An 18,355-nucleotide genomic window follows, 5' to 3' on the forward strand; every position below is an offset into this window, starting at 1 on the left:
TCCGCAAGGCTGGAGTAGTGGACAGAGGGAGCGCGGATCCGGAGCTGCGCGAAGAGTCCGGCGCGGGGAGCTTGGCGCGTCTGCTAAATGCGAGATGGGGCCTTCATGTGAAGAGGGAGGCTGCGATTCCGCGCATCCTGCTTCTGGATAATCCATTTTCTCCGGTTTGCAGTCCTGCACCGGACGATCCGGCCTGACAGTCGTAGACAGGGCCTCACGCATCGGCTTGCCGAGCAGACGTCGCTGCCGAGGTTCACCTCCTCTTGGCATCTCCGAGCACCTCGACACCTCGATGCGACACTCCAGGAGCCTCCCTCGTCCGCGCTCCGCCCACTGAGCCTTTGCTCCCCTTGACAGAAGATGGCGGTGCCGAATGGCATTATCCATCCCCGCAAGCGGCGGCGGAGAAGGCGCCTCGACCGGCCTGCCATTTCCGCGCGCCTGCTGCTCGACGACCGCATGAAGGGTGAGGTGGGCGTGCTGTCCGAGGACCTCTTCACTGACCTGTTTCCCTGGGCCAAAAGCACCGGTATAATAGCCTCAAGACGGCCATGCGTATGGGCAGACATGGCTGACCACCAGCAGAACCAAACGGGGAGACGCCGGAGTCGCATCGCATCCAGTACGTCGCAATCACGCCGTGGCTACCGAGCTCCATCGTCGCTACCCAAGTCGTGCCGTGGACGATCCTGCCCATCCGGCCGCCCGAGAAAGACGACACGCCAGCGACGCGACCGCATTCGTCCCTGCAAGTCCCCGCCTCGTCGCTTGCGCTGCAGTCCTTCTCGCACACGCTCCACACCCTCTCGCCGAACAAGACCCCGCGACGGGACACGCCGATCGAGATCCGCATATACGACGTGGTGCCGCTCGGCCTGGAGACCGTGTACGTCAATCTTGATACCGACGCTCTGAGGAAGCTGGACCAGGTGCACGCAAAATTCGGTGGCGGCTTTGGGGTCGCGCGACCTAACGGGACACCCAAGGGGCCCAAAGACAGATTTCTGAAGGCCAATGGCTTAGCTGGCAAGCATACCGCTCCAGTGGATTATGTGGCACAGGAGCACGTCTGGAGGAATGCGGTGCGGGATGCGCTCCACTCACCCGCCCTCGTCCATACCGGTGATTTGCTGCCACTGCCTCTTCCGGCGCATCCTATCACACACGTCCCTCCTCCGCCGGCAAAGATCACGGCATGCGAACCTGTGTCCCAAGGGCTCCTCTTGCCCAGCACAAGAATTGTTGTGCTGCAGTCGCACCGCCCCTCGAAACCTGTGCCAGTCCTCCCGCCGGCGAGACCCGCACCCATAGCTAATGGCTTCGGAGACGACGAGTCGGAAGACACATCGAATGAGCAGTTTTACTCGGCCGCCGAGGACCGAGGACCATCACAGAATAACTCCCCTCCAGATGAGGAATCCACAGATAATCTTGAATCTGAGCTTTCCGATGCCGGAGACCTTTCGGATGATTCGGAAGATATCATTTCCCTAAACGCTCCGGTGCTACCACCTCAGTCGTCTGGTGTTCTCTCTTCGTTTGCATCCGCTACCCCGCGACCTGGTCATCTCCATACAAATGGAATTGCTACCCCTGGATCAGTCTTCTCCAGTTTCACTGCCACAACCGCGCGTGGGCCATCCTCAAGAAGCAAGGTCTTCAAGGCCCATGGACTGCTTCAAACCATTCCCGATGAGCTCGTCCACCCCAAGCCGGGCAGCGAAGATGACGAAGAAGCTCGGGTTTTCGTAGACACCAACACGCTTGTCAAAGTCGGATGCTTTTCGGGGGACTGGGTCAAGGTTGAGGTCACTCCGGAGCCGTCACAGCATCCGTTGTTTGGCTTGGGAGCATTTGGAGCAGACCACGAAGACAACACCGAGTGGCGCCCGGTACGGATCTACGGGCTTCCAGAAGGCATGACGAAGAAGGTTGCGCGATACGCCGTCAACAAAACCGAGGATTTTGACCGGAGATCCAGCTTCTCAGGCTTCCAGCCAGCGAGCACTTCTCTCCAAGCTTATCTTTCCCCCATCCTCTTGGCGAACATGGGCAGTCCCTCCCATCTTCGAATCACGACATTATCTCCTCATCAATCTTCCCACCTTCCCAGAAGCGCCATTCAGAAACCGCGGTTGACAAGCTCCTCACTACCGCCCTCAGCCAAGGAAGTCACGCTATTGAAGCTTTCCACACCTCTCTCGTCTGAGCGTCTCCTCCAGCCTAGTCTGTTCGCTGCTCTAAAAGAACATTTCGAACAGAAGCGACGAATAGTCAAGACAGGCGACCTGGTTGGAGTGGCCATCGATGAATCTCTTGGCCGCGCCGTGTTTCAAGCTAGTACTACAGACGACGAACCAGGCAGCGATGATCTGTTATTGAAATCAAAGAAATCCCCCAGCGAAGACTACGCAAGTAGTCAGACTGGTAAACCGAAGGTCGTGGCCTGGTTCAAGATTGGAAACGTCACAACATCGTCCACCGAGCCTCGCGATGATGGAGAACCGGACATATGGGGCGGTGTTGTATCCGTGTGTGCTGCCAGCACCAAGATGGAGATGAACGGAAGTGAGCAGGGGAAGACACCAGCCCCGATCAGCAGTGCGTGGCAATACTACCTCGGTGCAAAGCGATCACCAGCCGGCATGAATCAGAGGACCTTGGCTATCGAGGAACTGCCTAAGCCCTACGTGACCGCACTCCGACGGCGGCTACGGGAGCTTATATCAGCATCCACGAGTCCGAGAGCAATTCATCTGGGGCTCCCGCCTATCGCCATTTTGCTCACGTCTACCCAACGCGGCATTGGAAAATCCACGGTAGCTACGAAGGCCTGCGAAGATCTGGGGCTGCATACGTTTTCCATCGATGCCTTCGATATTCTGAGCGAAGGAGGTGCGGGCGGTAGCGATGTCAAGACGGAAGGCTTCCTGAAAGCGAGAGCGGAGCGCGGATTGAGCTGTGGCGCGGAGTTTACGGCGCTCTTGCTCAAGCACGTCGATTCCCTCAACGCTGATCGGATGAACACTGCTCTTAAGGAAATTCTGGCTGACTCCCGCGTTCTTATCGCAACAACGACCGAGGTTGACAAAGTTCCGGAAGGCATTCGTGGGCTGTTCACGCACGAAATCGAGATGACGGCTCCCGATGAAGGCGAGAGAGAGGGGATCCTGCGCAGCATTATTGAAGATGCTGGTATTCGACTGTCGCCCGATGTCGATCTCGCCAATGTTGCTGTCAAGACTGCGGCTCTTGTAGCTGGCGACTTGGTAGACGTGGTCGATCGCGCGTTGGTGGCGAAGCAAAATCGTATAGAAGCGCTCGCGCTATCAGCGTCCAAGGGATTACCATCCTCCTATACCATCTCGACTAGAGACATCGAGCTCGCGGGAGGCCACTTTAGCAACAGCCTGACGAAAGCGGATTTGGACAGCGCTGTTGAAGCGGCTCGCAAGAACTTTGCTGATGCAATTGGCGCACCGAAGATTCCGAATGTCACTTGGAACGATGTTGGTGGTCTTACCCATGTCAAGGACGCCGTCATGGAGACTATTCAGCTGCCCCTCGCTCGTCCGGAGCTGTTCGCTAAAGGCATGAAGAAGCGTAGTGGCATTCTGTTCTACGGTCCTCCTGGTACTGGAAAGACGCTGCTTGCGAAAGCGATTGCGACCGAATTCTCGCTCAATTTCTTCAGCGTCAAAGGACCGGAGCTGCTCAACATGTACATTGGTGAATCAGAAGCCAACGTGCGGCGCGTGTTCCAGCGCGCGCGCGACGCTCGTCCCTGTGTCGTCTTCTTCGATGAACTAGATTCAGTCGCGCCGAAGCGCGGCAATCAAGGCGACAGCGGCGGTGTCATGGATCGCATTGTCAGCCAGCTGCTTGCTGAGCTCGATGGAATGAGTGATGGCGGCGAGGGCGTCTTCGTCATCGGCGCTACCAATAGGCCAGATTTGCTCGACCAAGCCTTGTTGCGACCTGGCCGATTCGACAAGATGCTGTACTTGGGTGTTTCGGATACGCACGAGAAGCAGCAAACCATTTTGGAGGCACTGACAAGAAAGTATGTAACGCGTCGATCCGGCCTAAGCCATGCGCTAACACTTGTCTCAGATTCACCCTGCATCCCCATCTATCACTCCACCGGGTCGCGTCGGGATTGCCCTTCACGTACACGGGTGCCGACATGTACGCTTTATGCTCCGATGCCATGCTCAAGGCCATCACGCGGCAAGCACGCGCCGTCGACGAGAAAGTTAAGGTGTACAACGCGACGCACACACCACCAATTTCGATTGCTTATTTCTTTGACCACTTGGCAGCCGAGGAGGACACGGCGGTTATGGTCACCGAGGAAGACTTCATGGAGGCGCACAGGGAGCTCGTGCCAAGTGTTAGCGCTGACGAGCTTAAGCACTACGAACGCGTGAGAAAGGCGTTCGAGGGCGTAGGGAAGAAAGAGGAACCGACGGGGAAACCGGCACCGCTCTCGATATCCAACAATGTAAATGGGCCGGCACACGGCTCGTCGTGGAAGGGCAAGGGTAAGGCGAGGGCGCCGCCCGAGGAGGAAGACATGGTTATTCGCACCGAAAACATCGATGCGAACGGATCGGCAGCTGGTGGGAGTGGAAGCGGCGGCAGCAGCGGGAAAGGGAAAGGTAAAGCACCGGTTGCAAATCACGCCAGCAAAAGCAGTGTCGATATCGCAGAGGGAGGATTCGGCGATGCGGCACAGGATGAGGATCTCTATTCTTGAGCATTGCATTTGCGGCACCATCACTTTTTCGCATCTACTACCGGTTCGATGAAATGGCTGTGGATGAAGCTGTAAATACTGGTAATTGTAACGGTAGCGTTTCCCAATATTTGCATAGCCAGCCTGGGTCATGGGAACGGAAGGGTTGCAACAAGCATTCTGAGCAAAGTTCATAGGAGTGAGTGCTCGGGCGAAGCTTGCGTGCGGCGTAGTAGTTGGTTCGGCCGGCGATGCGTCGTGCGCACCTAAACAGGGCTGTGTGAACGATGCAAGCATTCGCGGCTCTCGCTCACTGCAGCCCTACATGCATCGCCATGGGGCGCCTGTCCCCCTGGTCCAATTGCTTATCCCCGACCGTAATCCCGCATTGTGGCTGGGCGGCGAAGGCTGGGCTGTGTGACGTCTGACCTGCCACCCATGTTTCGCACGCGTCGCTTTGTTGCTTTGTCGCTTTGTGTCCAACGACGTTCGCGCTCCCGATTCGAGGATTCGGCTATGCAAAGTGGGACCCTGATCGGCAAGTGATGCTATTCCTGGCCTGGGGCCGTTTGTGGTTGGTTTGTGGAGCGAGCGGGATCGAGGATCCAGAAGGCTGGATGGAGCTGAGGGTTTGCTTAAAAGCCTAGTTTCTCCAGCCTGCTTGGAAGACCATCACTTCATACAGCTCATTACACCCACCGTACACCCGTTTGCAACATACATTCGAGACGCTTGCGTGTTCAGCAAAAGACACCACTCGCTTAGTTGACTGATCGATTCCGACTCACGCCTTCCTTCACTTACCACACATCCACATCCACATCCACAATGAAGTCCTTCGCCCTCGCCGCGGCCGCTGCTGCCCTCTTCTCCACCGCCTACTCCGCAACCGTCACACTCCAGGAGACGCCATGCATACAGAACAACACCAACCTCGAGACCTTCGAGATCGAGCTCGGCAAGCTGGTCGTTAAGGGTACGTTCCTCCTCTCCACCTCACTCTCCCCCTCCAGCGAAGAATCCAAGCTAACTAGAACGCAGACCTCCCCTCCGTCTGCGGCCTCAAGCTCCTCTCCGCCACCGACGCCGACATCAACGCCATCAAATGCCAAGCCTACAAAGACGCCGCCGGCACGCAAAAAGGCAGCGCCGAATTCACATTCGCCTCGCCGGCGCTCATTTCCACGAACCCCGTGCAGGAGGGCAGCATCCTGTGCACGACGGGCGATATTGGGGAGGCTTCGACGCTGGCGGTCGTCACGGCGACAGCGACGGGCACCGGAGGTGGCAGCAGCCCGACGGGTGCGAATGCGACAGTGAGCACGGGCGCGCCGGGTAGCCAGCCTACAGGTAGTGCGACCGGGCCGGGGGCGCCGGATGAGACGGGCGCTGCGGGTGCTATTGGGGTTAGTATTGGAGCGGTGGTCGGGGCTTTTGCGATGTTGATGCTATGAGCCCTGTAAGGCATTGGTAATTGATGGCGGCATATGACGGCGTTTCTTCTGGGCTTTGGATATAATACCATAATTGATCGGCGGGCTGGACTGGACTGGACTGGATTGGAACATCATGATTAGAGAATTGGGTTGGATTGGGTTGGGCCTACATTTGCATGGCAAAGGCGTCTTGCATGTCTCTCCTTAGGGGCTTTCTCTTTTTGAGCTGGGGTGCCACGAGGCACTCTGAGCTAGATTAGCTTAATGAATACTTATTTTACCATCGAATACTCCCCCCACTCTCTCTCTCTCTCCAAGCAAAAAGGATGAACCATTTGCCTATTCGAAAAGCACTGCACCTCACAAGACGAATACCAGGTAGTTAGCTCTTGGAAAGCCCTTCCTGAAACGCTTCACGGGATAAAGCAAGCTCAGCTCCTAATGCATATCGCCACCCCCCTCTGCATACAAAAAAAAGGGCACGGCCGACCCCACCACTTCTGATGTTCTGTGTCAGAAAGTCTCCGACTATGCTTTGCGGCTGCAGAATTAGTAGCATGCGATGATGCGTATGTGTTACATTCCCGAAATCCACCGACTGAAGGAGCAGGCGCGGGGATGACATTTCGGGACAGAGAAGTGCGCCGGGGATTATATGCAGGTCCATGAAACACGATGAAACACCAAGCATGCATGTAGAGAGAAAGGATACGAACAGTTCTCGTCGTGCCAGCCAGGCGGGGAAATGAGTCAGTACGGTACCTTTGTAGGGCATGGGGAAGAACAAGTGCAGGGATAGAAGCATGAGGAAAGGATAAACAGCAAAAGCAATTGCCACTCTCATGGACGGTGCATTATTGCAAAAATTCCGGAGTACCTTTCAACAAGATTCTATTTGCCGCTCTATTCTCTATCTTGTTCGTTTTACATCCTAGAAAAGCCTAACTTATCGACTGCGACTCTTCAACCTCGGCTAGAAGCTGATCTCCTCACCTTCACCGCAATCGCATCTCCATGGGAAGATGTCGCGTTCATCGCAACCTTTTGCCTTAGGGCAAAAATAACACAAACGATGACTACCGAACCGTATATAACAGGCGCCCATATCATCGCCCGTACTCTGAAAGACCTCGGAGTTACTGTCGTCTTCGGTCTGGTCGGCGTGCCAATCTCAGGCGTCGCGGAACAAGCGATCAACTTAGGCATCCGTTTCGTTGGCTTTCGCAACGAACAGGCTGCAAGCTATGCCGCTACCGCTTATGGATATCTGACTGGGAAACCGGGGGTTTGTCTGGTTGTCGGCGGGCCAGGGGTGTTGCATGCGATTGCTGGGGTAAGCGGCATCCCCCAACTCAGGAGAAGTTGGATCCCACACATTCTCCCTTCTCAGTCATACCCAGCAGTTCTCCATGCATTGATATATGTTCACTAATCTTCGAAAAGGTGGGCAATGCATCCGAGAACAACTTCCCACTACTCCTCTTGGGAGGCTCCACAGAAACTCACCTCGTCACCAAAGGGGCCTTTCAAGAGCTCGACTCGATCTCTCTTCTTAAGCCACATACCAAGATCGCCATTCGGCCTTCTAATGCGTCTTCTCTTTCACCTATTGTTGCTAATGCCTACCGAACCTCTTTCTATGGCCGCCCGGGTACGGGATTTGTCGACCTACCAGCCGACATCATCAATGAGCCTCTCGATCCCCAGGCTGCCTCGAATGTCGAAGAAACCCCTGCGGTAGCTGCTCCGCCAAAAGGAGGTGCCGACGAAGCCCGGTTACTGAAAGTCGCCGAGCTCATCAAGCGCGCCAAAGCGCCGCTCGTCCTCATCGGTAAAGGGGCAGCTTACGCGCGGGCCGAAGTACCAATCCGCCATTTCATCGATTCAACACTCCTCGCTTTCCTACCTTCGCCCATGGGAAAGGGAGTGATGCCGGATTCTCACCCACGGAACGTGTCTTCAGCGCGAAGTGCAGCATTAAAAATGGCGGATGTGGTTCTAGTTCTCGGGGCGCGACTGAACTGGATATTCCACTATGGAGAACCGCCGAAGTGGAATCCTGAAGCCAAGTTTATCCAGGTCGATATATCCTCCGAGGAAATGGGTCGCAATGCTGCGGATGCAGAACTTTCTCTTCTGGGAGACGTGTGCATCGTTGTCCAACAGCTCACTCAACACCTTGCGAATTGGACGTACAACCCCTCACTCTCAGATTATTTCTCAGTACTTAAAACCGCGAGGCAAGGGAACGAAGCCATGGCCGCGCGCGCTGCATCTGATCCTTCCCTCCCATTGACCTACGCTAGAGCATTCGACGTCATCAAGACCGCACTGCACTCTTTATCACCGCCTGCTGGAGGTGGGATATGCTACATATCCGAAGGCGCCAACACCATGGACATCTCGCGCTCCATATTTCCTCTCGAACACCCACGTCTCCGCCTCGACGCAGGAACTTACGCGACAATGGGTGTCGGACTACCCTACGCAATCGCAGCCTGGGAATCATACAACGGCCCCGGGGCGCAAGCCTGTTCAGGCCCTGCTAAGCGCAAAAAGGTCGTTGCCATTGAGGGTGATTCGGCCTTCGGCTTCAGCGGTATGGAAGTCGAGACTATGGCGCGCATGGGTATGGATGTCCTGATCTTTGTGATTAACAATGGTGGTATTTACTTCGGCGATTCAAAATCAACGGAAGATTGGGCGGAGCGACAGCAGCGCACTATGAGGGGTGATCCTGGGCTTAGAAGTTGGGCATTGGGCTGGGAGGTCAAGTATGAGAAGCTGGCGGTGGCCTGTGGTGGGATGGGGTTCTTTGTAAGGACTCCGGAGGAGCTAGAGATGGCTACCGTAGCAGGGTTTAACGCGAAGGTGCCAGTTATCGTGAATGTCATTATTCAGAGTGGGAAGGTAGAGAAGCCGGTACGTTTTCCATGCTCCTTGTTCTGTACCAATTGGTATACCATTATGCTGACGCGAAACAGAGTTTTGGATGGCAGACGACTCCCAAAAGGAAGGCAAATAGGACTAAACTGTGAGACCCAATATGATATTCCATGCGTTTAGTTGTCGGGAGCGCCACTCAGCGGGTCGCATCGCGCACCTGCGCATGCCGTGCAACTGCCATGCCCAATCACTGCCTCTTACATCTGCATCTCTGGTTCGATGAATGCAAGGCCGAAAGGTGGAACCTGTATTGCCTAGATCCCAGCCTCGCCTTTACCCCCGCACTTCCACACTCGTCTTTATCGGTTTCATTATGAGATGGCGGAGGCGCCCTTACGGCTTGCGGAAAACATCATCTTGCTCCAGAAACTATGCGACAAACCGGCGGCACCGGCCCGCAACGCCACGGCGACTGACCAAGGCAGCGATGATGGGAGGCAACTGGACGCAAAGCATGAGATTGAAATCGTAGAGTGTCTTGCTTATCTCTCAACTTATAGCAACGAGCCGGAGGACGTCATGGCGCTTTGCCTTGAAGAGCATTCAGATGGGCGGAGTTGCACGATTTCGATTGCAACGAATACGGGCTCTACGGGGTATCTAGAGAAAGGATTACGAAACATGGCAAAGGTTCTGGAGCAGGCGGCGGAGAGTGGGTCATTCATTAAGCGCTAGCTATCGAGTTCTAACTTCATCAGGTCCAGAGACGAACCGCCTCGAGACTTTACTTGAATGTGTCGTGGCTCATGGAAGAAACCGCTTGCTTCGACGATTAGGTCTCGACACTCCAAGCCAGATATTTCAGATGACCACCGCAGGTCACCTTGCTGAAGCTCTTGCTCACTTCGCAAACAACTACAAGAGAGCTGCTCAGACGTACGAGAACGTTTACGCTCTCTCCCGGAAACTCTCAAACCTGGCTCGGCCACTCCTGCATCAGGATCTCTGCTCGACTGCTTCGCTCCTTTCTATCCTCATGACCTTCTCCGACCTCTGGGGTAACCATCACCTTGACATCCGCAGTATCTTCTCCCAAGTAACAAACCGGCAAATGGACCCAAGCAGGAAAGAGCACCTCGAACTGCGCCTCGCACACCTGGGACGCTACGTACCAGCAGCCAAACGTTTGCTCAAATACGCCCGTCAGTTTCCAATTTTTCTGTCTGTTCGAGTGCGCCCAGTCTACGTGGCACCACTCAATCTTTCTCCATATACAAAGGGCATCCCAGCTGTTTCAGCTACCGGTATCCTGAACCGTCACATCCACCGCTCGAAAGATGTGAAAAACCAAGAGGTAACATCCGCTCTGCAACAAGTTCTCCACCGTCGCCCAAAGAAGAGTCTGGCTGCGTGGCAGAAAGATATCCGAGATCAGGTTGTCCACTATCAGTCACTGGGGGGTTATAGGGTCCATGCCGAGATCCAGCTAGTTATGGAGTACGCAAGGCAAGACGACGTGAAGCACCCTCCGCGGGTGCTTAAGTCCAGCAAAAGCGCGTGTTTCTTGTGCAATATGTTCATCAAGATACATGGTAAGTGGTACACGCCGAAGACGCACGGAAAATTGTATAGTCGGTGGATGTTTCCAGCTCTGGATGGTCTTGGACTTGCGAAGAAAAGAAGAAGAGAAATGGCAGATGTCGTCGCTAGGTTTGAAAAGGCAATAGAACAGGAAATCCTCCGGGTTGCGGTGGAGGGAGCTAATCGCCTGAACAATCCAAGGGAGAGCGATATTTTCTCGCTGGCGGCTTCCACTGCGCACTCCGCTTCGGCATCGGGTAGCACCACTACCGAAATTGCAGATGAACCCCATGATGGGCTCTTCAAATCCGAAATCGCAGGCGTCGATGCAAAGGAAGGCATGGCAAAAGGCAGATTGTCCATGGCATCATCCACCACTTCTCTAGAGGAAACGAGTTCCCTCTCAACGCCGTCAGAGGCGGGAAATGGGCCGCGAAGCCGTGAAGACCTACACAATGCTGACCCCTTAGCCTCACCGATTACACCCCAAACGCCGACTCTACCTACACGGCAGACGAGCAAATTCGATACATTGCCAAAAGAGCATCCCCATGAGATCGCTCAGTCTGTGAGCAGGGATGACTTTGCCGCTACACCAACCGTCAACCTCGAACCTGGACTTTCTTACCCCTGGTTATTCACTCAGGGACGTTCTGCCATTCGATTCCATACCACAAGCATCCATCTCGAAGTATCCCAGGCAGAGGCTGCGTCTATAGCGGCGCGAAGCTCTCTCAATTCACCAGACCAAAAGGGGTGCCATATCGGACTGACCGCCACATGGCTTGATTCCGACAAGGGAAAGGAAATCTTAATGCAGTACCGGGATTCTATCGTCGAATTGCAAGGAGAATGGTGGAAGCTGGAACCAGAGGAAGGCATCTTGTTCGGTGTATCGGGTCTGTTGTTCCGGAACGGGGAGCACGTCGTGCAGCTTAAAGCGTCGTATATTCAGACTGAGGAAGGATAGACACAGAGCGAGACTGAGCGGGGATCAATTCGCTGTACGCTTGTCGCTAATGGCGGAACAAAGGAATGCCATGCTCTCTCCTGAAATAATAGTGCCGCAGCGCCATCCCAATGCATGTAGTGTTTGTACATCAATATACAGCTGCTGGCGACCGCTCCTCCTCAACGGCCGGCTCTTGCGTTGCCTACTGCTTCCTTGCGGCCATTGCTTGCTGTACGCTTTCGGTCGTGCTCGGCTGTTGCGCGGGGCGCTTTATGGGCTCGTCCGGCACGATAACGTCGTCGAATTCGTCTTGAGAGATGACGTTGATGGTGTATGTGTCTAAGCAGCGTCAGCACTGGCCATAGCCCACGGGCATTGTAGAGCATACAGATGCCAATTACCAGCGAGCAGATGACGAAGCCGGTTATGGTGTTTTTGATCAGATATGGTGCTCGAGCGCGCAGCAGAGCCGGTTGCGCCCGCATGCGCTCATCGTAGTACGTCGAGCGAAACGGTCGGCTGGCATTGTGAGAAGGGACATTGCGCAGAGGCGACAGGGCACTCACTAGGGCATGGCGACGGCTGGCAGTGTGCACTCCTCTTTGCGGGGACGGAGCAGTGCGTGGTTCGAGGCTCGACTGGACCATGAGGCTCTTCGGGCGCACGGACCGGCTTGGCAGCAGGTGCGTCTGGCAGCCGCTCGCCCTGCAGCGCCCACCGTTCACTCACCACCTGCATCGCCGTAGACTCACCACATTGATTGCGCGCTTCCCTTCTCACACTCCTTCCTCTTCTTACTCGCTTCGGAAATTTGCTGGGGATGCGGTTGGCCTCGGCGGGCGGTGTTTGGGCTTTGTCGCGCTCTCCAGTTTGACATCACAGCGCGTGTGCACAAGCAACCTCTCAGCGTCAAAGGAACAAAGCTCCCCTCTACTTGCACTGCACTCTCTCGCGCAACCATGACTTCTGCCGCGCAGCTGAGCCAGCTGGAGTCGGCGCGCTCGCTGGCGCTGGGCGACGGTAGATACTATCCAACAATCATCCCCGGCGTCCTTCCCATCATCAATCCACATGCGAGCCTCGAGGTACGCCGGTGGGGGGCAGATTTCCTCGCCGAAACGTTTGCCGCGCCTACATGGCCGCCAGACACAAAGGAAACGGTCGCCTTGACGGTCCTGGAGACGCTGAAGGAGTATCTCGAGGTGGTGCAGGACAGCGGCGTCGTCAGGAGCGCCATCCAGGCGGCAGCAAGCATCTACCCGTTAGTTTACAGACACATGTGAGTGAACCCTCCCCCGATCATATAGAACCCGAATAAGCGCCTGAGCGTGCGGCGGCGATTGCCATGTTCCCTCATCCCTACTCTGCTTGCTGCATCCTGCTTCCTTGAAGGACAGTCTCTCATACCTGAATGTGCTTTCAGTATCGCGGACCCCAACGATAGCGGCCACTGGGAGCTCATGGTCGCCATCAAATCGAACATACTGCGGCGGATGGACTCGGCCCTTCCAGGCGTGCGAATATGCTGCATCAAGTTCGTTCAGCAGGTGGTGCTGGTACAGACGCCCGGCACCGTGGATCCCAGGGTAAACTCTGCCCCATCTCAACTATCTGCACAGCAGTCTCACGCCCCACAGCGGCCTGACCACAGCGATATCTCCCTCGCCCTCGTGCCGCGCGAACACCCGCTTATACCGTATGCGAATCTCGAGGCGGAAGGCCACGGCCTACTCGACCGGCTGTTGGACATCATACATGGGGATCACAGGTTAGATAGACTAGCAGACGACGTTAGGATAGCTCTGACTTGGGACAGTGATGCATTGCTGGTCACGGCTGTGCTCAACAGCTTGGGCATGCTGATACAGCGCCGGCCGATTGTCGCGAACAAGATACTGTCGAGCGTCCTCAACTTCAATCCGCTCAAGCTCGCAAACTCGCCCATGACACCGAAGAACAGGGTTATCATGAAGTCGATCGAGCGAACCACCCGAGCTTTGCTTATTAACGTTTTGAAGAGGTACGATCCGCAGTTTCACAGCGTCTTGCCTAGTACTAAATATTATGTCTTCAGGAACCCCGAAAATCCGATTAATGGGCGCATACAGCAATATCTAGAGCGCATACATCGCATGCGCCTTGATGTGTTCGACGAGTCGAACCGCAAGAGACCGGCTCCTGCCGAGCCAACTGACGGGCTGGACTCTGCGAAACGGCAGCGCTTGGGGGCTACCGTGCCTAATAATGCCACCGCTTCTGTCCCCGCCCTGCCACCCGGTCCAGTGAGCTATCGGCAACTTTTTACTCTGGATCCGAACGGCGACACAGCAGGTTTGGACGTGCAAATATTCAGGGATCCAGAGCAGCTTCAAAGGATACTTGTGCCTGTCCTGCAGTCTATTGACGAGACGAAGCTGGCCAATGCTATCAATGTATGTGATGCCCCCTCTTCGCCGTGGGGCGTCCTATGCGCCATCCCTCAGGCTCTGACCCCTCGCATTGTCGCGTCTGTTACACACTGTCACGTGACGCGCCAATGCGGGCGCCGGTGCCCACAGCGACGCATACTTCCAACTCCTGTATTTCTCGTCTTGCATGCGCTGATCTCGTCCTCATAGATTGTTCGCTCTCGCTACTTGGGTCTCGTCCAAGCTACTAGAACCGCCCCTACGCCGGTAGCCCCCGCTATCGATGAAGAAGAGGAATACGAGCCGGACTTTGAGCCCGAAGATGCCGAACAAGCTGTGAACAGGCTCGATAGCCTTCCGCCGACTGACCTCCCTCCCACCCCATCGGCGCCTCTAGTGCCATATAAGCTTCCCGAAGCACCCCCGCTCACAGAACAGGAGGTTCACAAATATGGCGATATGACGGTCCGCCGCGCAATCGGCATGCTCAGCGGAATCGACGAGAAAGAGAAGAGCAAAGGTGCTAAGGGCGGTTTCAACAGGCTTGCTGCAAGCGACTACGGAAGAGACGCTTGGGTTACTATCCTGTCGCGGCTGGCTACGCGTGCCAGTGCCGGCCTTGAGGACCCCAATGAGGGAATCAAAGATGAGTATGCCGTAAAACATGGTAAGGGCAGTCCGTCCATCAGCGACGCGGTGAGAGACGGACTGTATCAGTACATCTTGTACGACTGGAAGAAGCGCATCGACGTCGCAATATCCTGGTTGAACGAGGAATGGTACAACGACACAATCCTTGCACAAGAGGCGAAGAAAGCCGCCAAGGCCAACAGCATCAACGGAAATGTGGGATCTGCGGTGTCCGAAGCACCAAAGGGGCATTACCATCGCTGCACGCTCCGCCTACTGGATGGCATCCTTCCCTACGTCGAACATACAGACAAAGTTCTGCTCCGCCTCCTTTCCGAGATACCGGCTCTCGACCACGAGATCCTGCGCCGCGTCAGGAAGATGGCGGAGGATCCAGAGCGTATTGAGCTGGCCTGCATGGTGCTCCACTACCTGTACCTATTCCGCCCACCAGCAAGAGACGTTGTAGTAGACGTCTTGACGGAGATCTGGAGGACCAACGACCGGGCGAAACCGAGCGCAAGGAAGCATTTGATGCGGTGGAAGCCGGAAGTCCTCCGGGAAGAAGAAGCGAACGGGATGGTGGGAGACGGTGGCGCGGTCAAGAAAGAAGGAGAGACTCAGTTGGAAAAAGAAAGCGCGAACGGTGCGCTTGAAGTGAAGGCTGCTTAGTGAGCGTCTTACGTTCTGGCGGCCAGTGCTCGGTTCCAAGGTTCTATTCAAGATGTGTACAGTTTCTGGAAGGCTTCCGTGGTTATGCATTCATGGGTAAGGTAGGGGCGATTGCGCAAGCGGATACGTCTTCAGTGTTTCTCTGGTGTCTTGACATACCGCCGAGCGAAGACGACTCTGTTTATAGCACAGTACAGTCTGCGGAGCGGGGAGCCAGCTTCCACCATCAGAAAATCAAGCAGAGAAATTCGCGATCACAAATATTCCTGACCTCTCGCAGTTTGTGCGAATTTTTGTTCCATTGCTCAGTTTCGCTCCCAGCGGTGCGGATTCCCGCCGTCTCTTCGCTTCGATGCTCAACCGCGGTACAAGAACGCCTTCTGTGGTTCCATCGCCTAACGACCAGCTTGAATACTACAAATACATTAGCTGGCGACCCAACATCGTTCGTTCCTCGCGGAAACTGCTACGGTAACCAGGGCAGAGACGAATTCGACAACACTTAACGAGGAGGGCTTCCACGCACCGTACGCAACCTGAACCGTTCTTGTTCAAATTTCTTCTTACCCTCTCGTCCTTCGTGCCCCACGCTTTATCCTCCGTTCCGCCTTCCGCTACTGCGGCTTCTCCGTTTATCTCAGCTGTCTCCTCGTTGAGTATATCCCTAGAGTCCGGAGTTAAGCGCAGGTAAATGCGGTCTTTGGCCTTCGAATATAGCACCGTGATAAGCTCTTTCAGAGCGAACTATCTGGGTAGCATCCGTTCCCGCAAGACGTCGTCTCTCCTCCACTTCCCATCCCCTCGTCATTCGGTCCCCTCCATTCAATATTAGGCAAGTATGGCCCTTTACGCCATTGCTCGTCGATTGGAGCTCTTACTTTTGCCTAGATACCCAACTTGTGCACTTGCAAAGGCTCATTCGCTGTCACGATTAAAAACTCCTCACGATTCTTGAAGAACCGCTCCGCTTCTAGTATAGCTGCCTCTTATCGACTAGAGCACTATTCCTACTTGAACCTTCCATTTGTCCTTGATGACCGCTAGGTATGTATGGTGTTCCGCTTAGAGTTCAATTCGCTGACAGTCCGCAGTGACAAACACTAGCTCACAGACTACCGGATTCCTCCCTTTAACTTTCGGTCAGCCTTTTCAAACACATCCACCATCATTTTCCACTTGCATCATAATGGCAGAGGAATTCCCTACTCCACCGTCGAGTGACCAGGCCGAGTCCATCGAGAGCTTTGATCGGTCTTCTAGGTTGTTCATCAGATCGTTCATTTTGTCAATCTTCTCAAGGAAGCCATCGATTAAGACTAATAAGAGCGCTACGTCCACCTCGCCTACCTCCGAAGACCCAGCGCCTGCAGACTCTGTCAGGGCGTCAGAGGAATCAGACAGGATCCACAGTGTTATAGAGGTTGACCCTATCGTTTCAGACGCCCATTTCGACTACGACTACACCCGGCCTTTTAAGACTGAGCGGTCTCCAACCCCTGTCACTCCGACCGATGATGCGGCCAACATAGAGCGGCGTCTAGAATTGGCACTGCCTCCTAAGGACGATTTCCCACCGCCACCAGATGCCATTGAACTACGCGATACGGCTAGAACCGACACCTCGGCGGGAGCTAGGCTAGGAAAGCACGGTAGTGGTCCCGGTTTGGCTTCTATACCTTCAAAAGCAGATCATGTCGCATTCCCCCATAGCCAATGTGTGCCAACAGATACATCGACCGAAGGCCCCATATCTCGAAGACGGCCACTTTCCGCCACGGCAAGGCCTCAACCCAGCCCAGTGACTCCGTATATGCCTCTAAAATCGAAGAAGAGTCTTGGCAGGATTCTGGGCGAGTTCCTCTGCGTGTCCGCAAATCCAGATGACGAATCGTCCACGGACGAACCCACGCCCAGACCTGCTGTGCAATATAGCGTTGCATTAACCCGAAAGCGCACTCAAAAGCGGAGTGGTGGCATGCAGCCTTATTCCAGCGGCGATGGAACCATCTACGTCCCGATGTATGCCAACAAGTCGCACTTAGGGAGCACAATGGGGGAGTCACATAAGGGAAGAGGCGCTAATAGCATGACGTCCAGCCCCAAGAAGAAGAGACCAAGCATGCAGAGAGTAGACAGTGCTATGAGTGTCCGTGTCCCTGATTCACAGCCAAAAATTATGCTCGCGCCAAACAGGTCTGGGACGCGCTCACGCTCGGGGTCGGTTTACAGTCTCAATCCTCTTGCACTGGAGACTCCGTCGAGCCGACGACCCAACCCGAAGCTTCATAGGACAGGAAGCGCAACAGGCAATGACTGGGTCAAGGCATACATTCCCCAGGATAAGCGTTCCTCTGGCGGGAAGCGCCACTCCAACCACCATTCGTCCACGCCGTTTTCTTCCTCCCGCCCTTCCTCACGAAAATCAGCCTCCGATGTACTAGACCACTCATCATCGCCCTCCACCGAGCAGAAATCCTCCGCATCCTTGTCGACAAATACAGATGACCCCGACTCCTCCTCGTCGCAGACGTACGTCACACTGTTACCCAACCCGCTCTTCCAAACCCCCCGTCTTCCCCTCGCCAAGCAGGTCATCGAGAAAGAGCAATCTACCGCCCAAATGGAAGAGGCTAAAAGCTCATCCGCGAGTCGAAACGCCGAGCTGCGCACGACAAGAAGCAGCACAGTGTCGTGCGGCAGGCCAAGCAGGAGCGGATCCAGACGATGCTTTAAGAGGCCGTCAAGAGAGAGACCAAGGCACAGGCTTCACTGGAGTTGGTGACGAGAGGGTTGTATCAGAGCGAAGTTAGAAAGACGGTGAGGTAGTTTGAGGAGGCGGGTTGGTGAAAAGTGTCGCTAGCAGTGAGGGACGCCAGGCGGAGAGTCAAGGACGGAAAGACATGGAAAGGGCAAGGGTAGCCGCAGCATCGACGGGAGGAAACGCTGGTGCTGTGCCCAAGGTTGCTTTTACGATGGGCGGGAAGAAGGTCGATGGGACTTAACCGGCGACCTTTTCAAGCTACATCTAAGCTTAGCCTGGGTCAAAGCTGTG

At 55.2% G+C, this 18,355-nt stretch overlaps 7 protein-coding genes across 7 annotated transcripts; 6 read left to right on the forward strand and 1 right to left on the reverse strand.

Annotated features, from left to right (window-relative positions):
- Window positions 1-133: 133 nt before the first annotated feature.
- BU26DRAFT_515364 (AAA-domain-containing protein) lies at window positions 134-4,929 on the forward strand. Its single transcript, XM_033828046.1, has 3 exons — window positions 134-529; window positions 586-4,063; window positions 4,114-4,929. Exons 1-3 carry the CDS (start codon window positions 361-363, stop codon window positions 4,757-4,759), a joined length of 4,293 nt encoding a protein of 1,430 aa, XP_033687974.1. The 5' UTR covers window positions 134-360; the 3' UTR covers window positions 4,760-4,929.
- Window positions 4,930-5,162: 233 nt separating this feature from the next.
- Window positions 5,163-6,402, forward strand: BU26DRAFT_515365 (uncharacterized protein). Its single transcript, XM_033828047.1, has 2 exons — window positions 5,163-5,714; window positions 5,780-6,402. Exons 1-2 carry the CDS (start codon window positions 5,567-5,569, stop codon window positions 6,190-6,192), a joined length of 561 nt encoding a protein of 186 aa, XP_033687975.1. The 5' UTR covers window positions 5,163-5,566; the 3' UTR covers window positions 6,193-6,402.
- Window positions 6,403-7,051: 649 nt separating this feature from the next.
- On the forward strand, window positions 7,052-9,238 carry BU26DRAFT_449380 (uncharacterized protein). The gene is made up of 3 exons (XM_033824706.1): window positions 7,052-7,507; window positions 7,618-9,096; window positions 9,159-9,238. The coding sequence occupies exons 1-3, from the start codon at window positions 7,247-7,249 to the stop codon at window positions 9,210-9,212; spliced, it is 1,794 nt and encodes a 597-aa protein (XP_033687976.1). The 5' UTR covers window positions 7,052-7,246; the 3' UTR covers window positions 9,213-9,238.
- Window positions 9,239-9,438: 200 nt separating this feature from the next.
- On the forward strand, window positions 9,439-11,611 carry BU26DRAFT_601182 (uncharacterized protein; the record flags this gene model as incomplete). The annotated part of the gene is made up of 2 exons (XM_033835247.1): window positions 9,439-9,772; window positions 9,819-11,611. The coding sequence occupies 2 exons, from the start codon at window positions 9,439-9,441 to the stop codon at window positions 11,609-11,611; spliced, it is 2,127 nt and encodes a 708-aa protein (XP_033687977.1).
- A 184-nt stretch (window positions 11,612-11,795) lies between these two features.
- On the reverse strand, window positions 11,796-12,167 carry BU26DRAFT_560321 (uncharacterized protein; the record flags this gene model as incomplete). The annotated part of the gene is made up of 3 exons (XM_033832788.1): window positions 11,796-11,932; window positions 11,982-12,112; window positions 12,160-12,167. The coding sequence occupies 3 exons, from the start codon at window positions 12,165-12,167 to the stop codon at window positions 11,796-11,798; spliced, it is 276 nt and encodes a 91-aa protein (XP_033687978.1).
- A 153-nt stretch (window positions 12,168-12,320) lies between these two features.
- BU26DRAFT_515368 (uncharacterized protein) lies at window positions 12,321-15,610 on the forward strand. The gene is made up of 6 exons (XM_033828048.1): window positions 12,321-12,872; window positions 13,017-13,179; window positions 13,231-13,361; window positions 13,410-13,613; window positions 13,668-14,025; window positions 14,212-15,610. The coding sequence occupies exons 1-6, from the start codon at window positions 12,553-12,555 to the stop codon at window positions 15,301-15,303; spliced, it is 2,268 nt and encodes a 755-aa protein (XP_033687979.1). The 5' UTR covers window positions 12,321-12,552; the 3' UTR covers window positions 15,304-15,610.
- An 879-nt stretch (window positions 15,611-16,489) lies between these two features.
- BU26DRAFT_601185 (uncharacterized protein) lies at window positions 16,490-18,102 on the forward strand (the record flags this gene model as incomplete). Its single annotated transcript, XM_033835248.1, has 1 exon — window positions 16,490-18,102. The coding sequence occupies one exon, from the start codon at window positions 16,490-16,492 to the stop codon at window positions 18,083-18,085; it is 1,596 nt and encodes a 531-aa protein (XP_033687980.1). The 3' UTR covers window positions 18,086-18,102.
- Window positions 18,103-18,355: the final 253 nt, after the last annotated feature.

This window comes from Trematosphaeria pertusa (genome assembly GCF_010094035.1).
Source record: "Trematosphaeria pertusa strain CBS 122368 unplaced genomic scaffold BU26scaffold_3, whole genome shotgun sequence".
In the NCBI taxonomy this organism is placed as follows: domain Eukaryota; kingdom Fungi; phylum Ascomycota; class Dothideomycetes; order Pleosporales; family Trematosphaeriaceae; genus Trematosphaeria; species Trematosphaeria pertusa.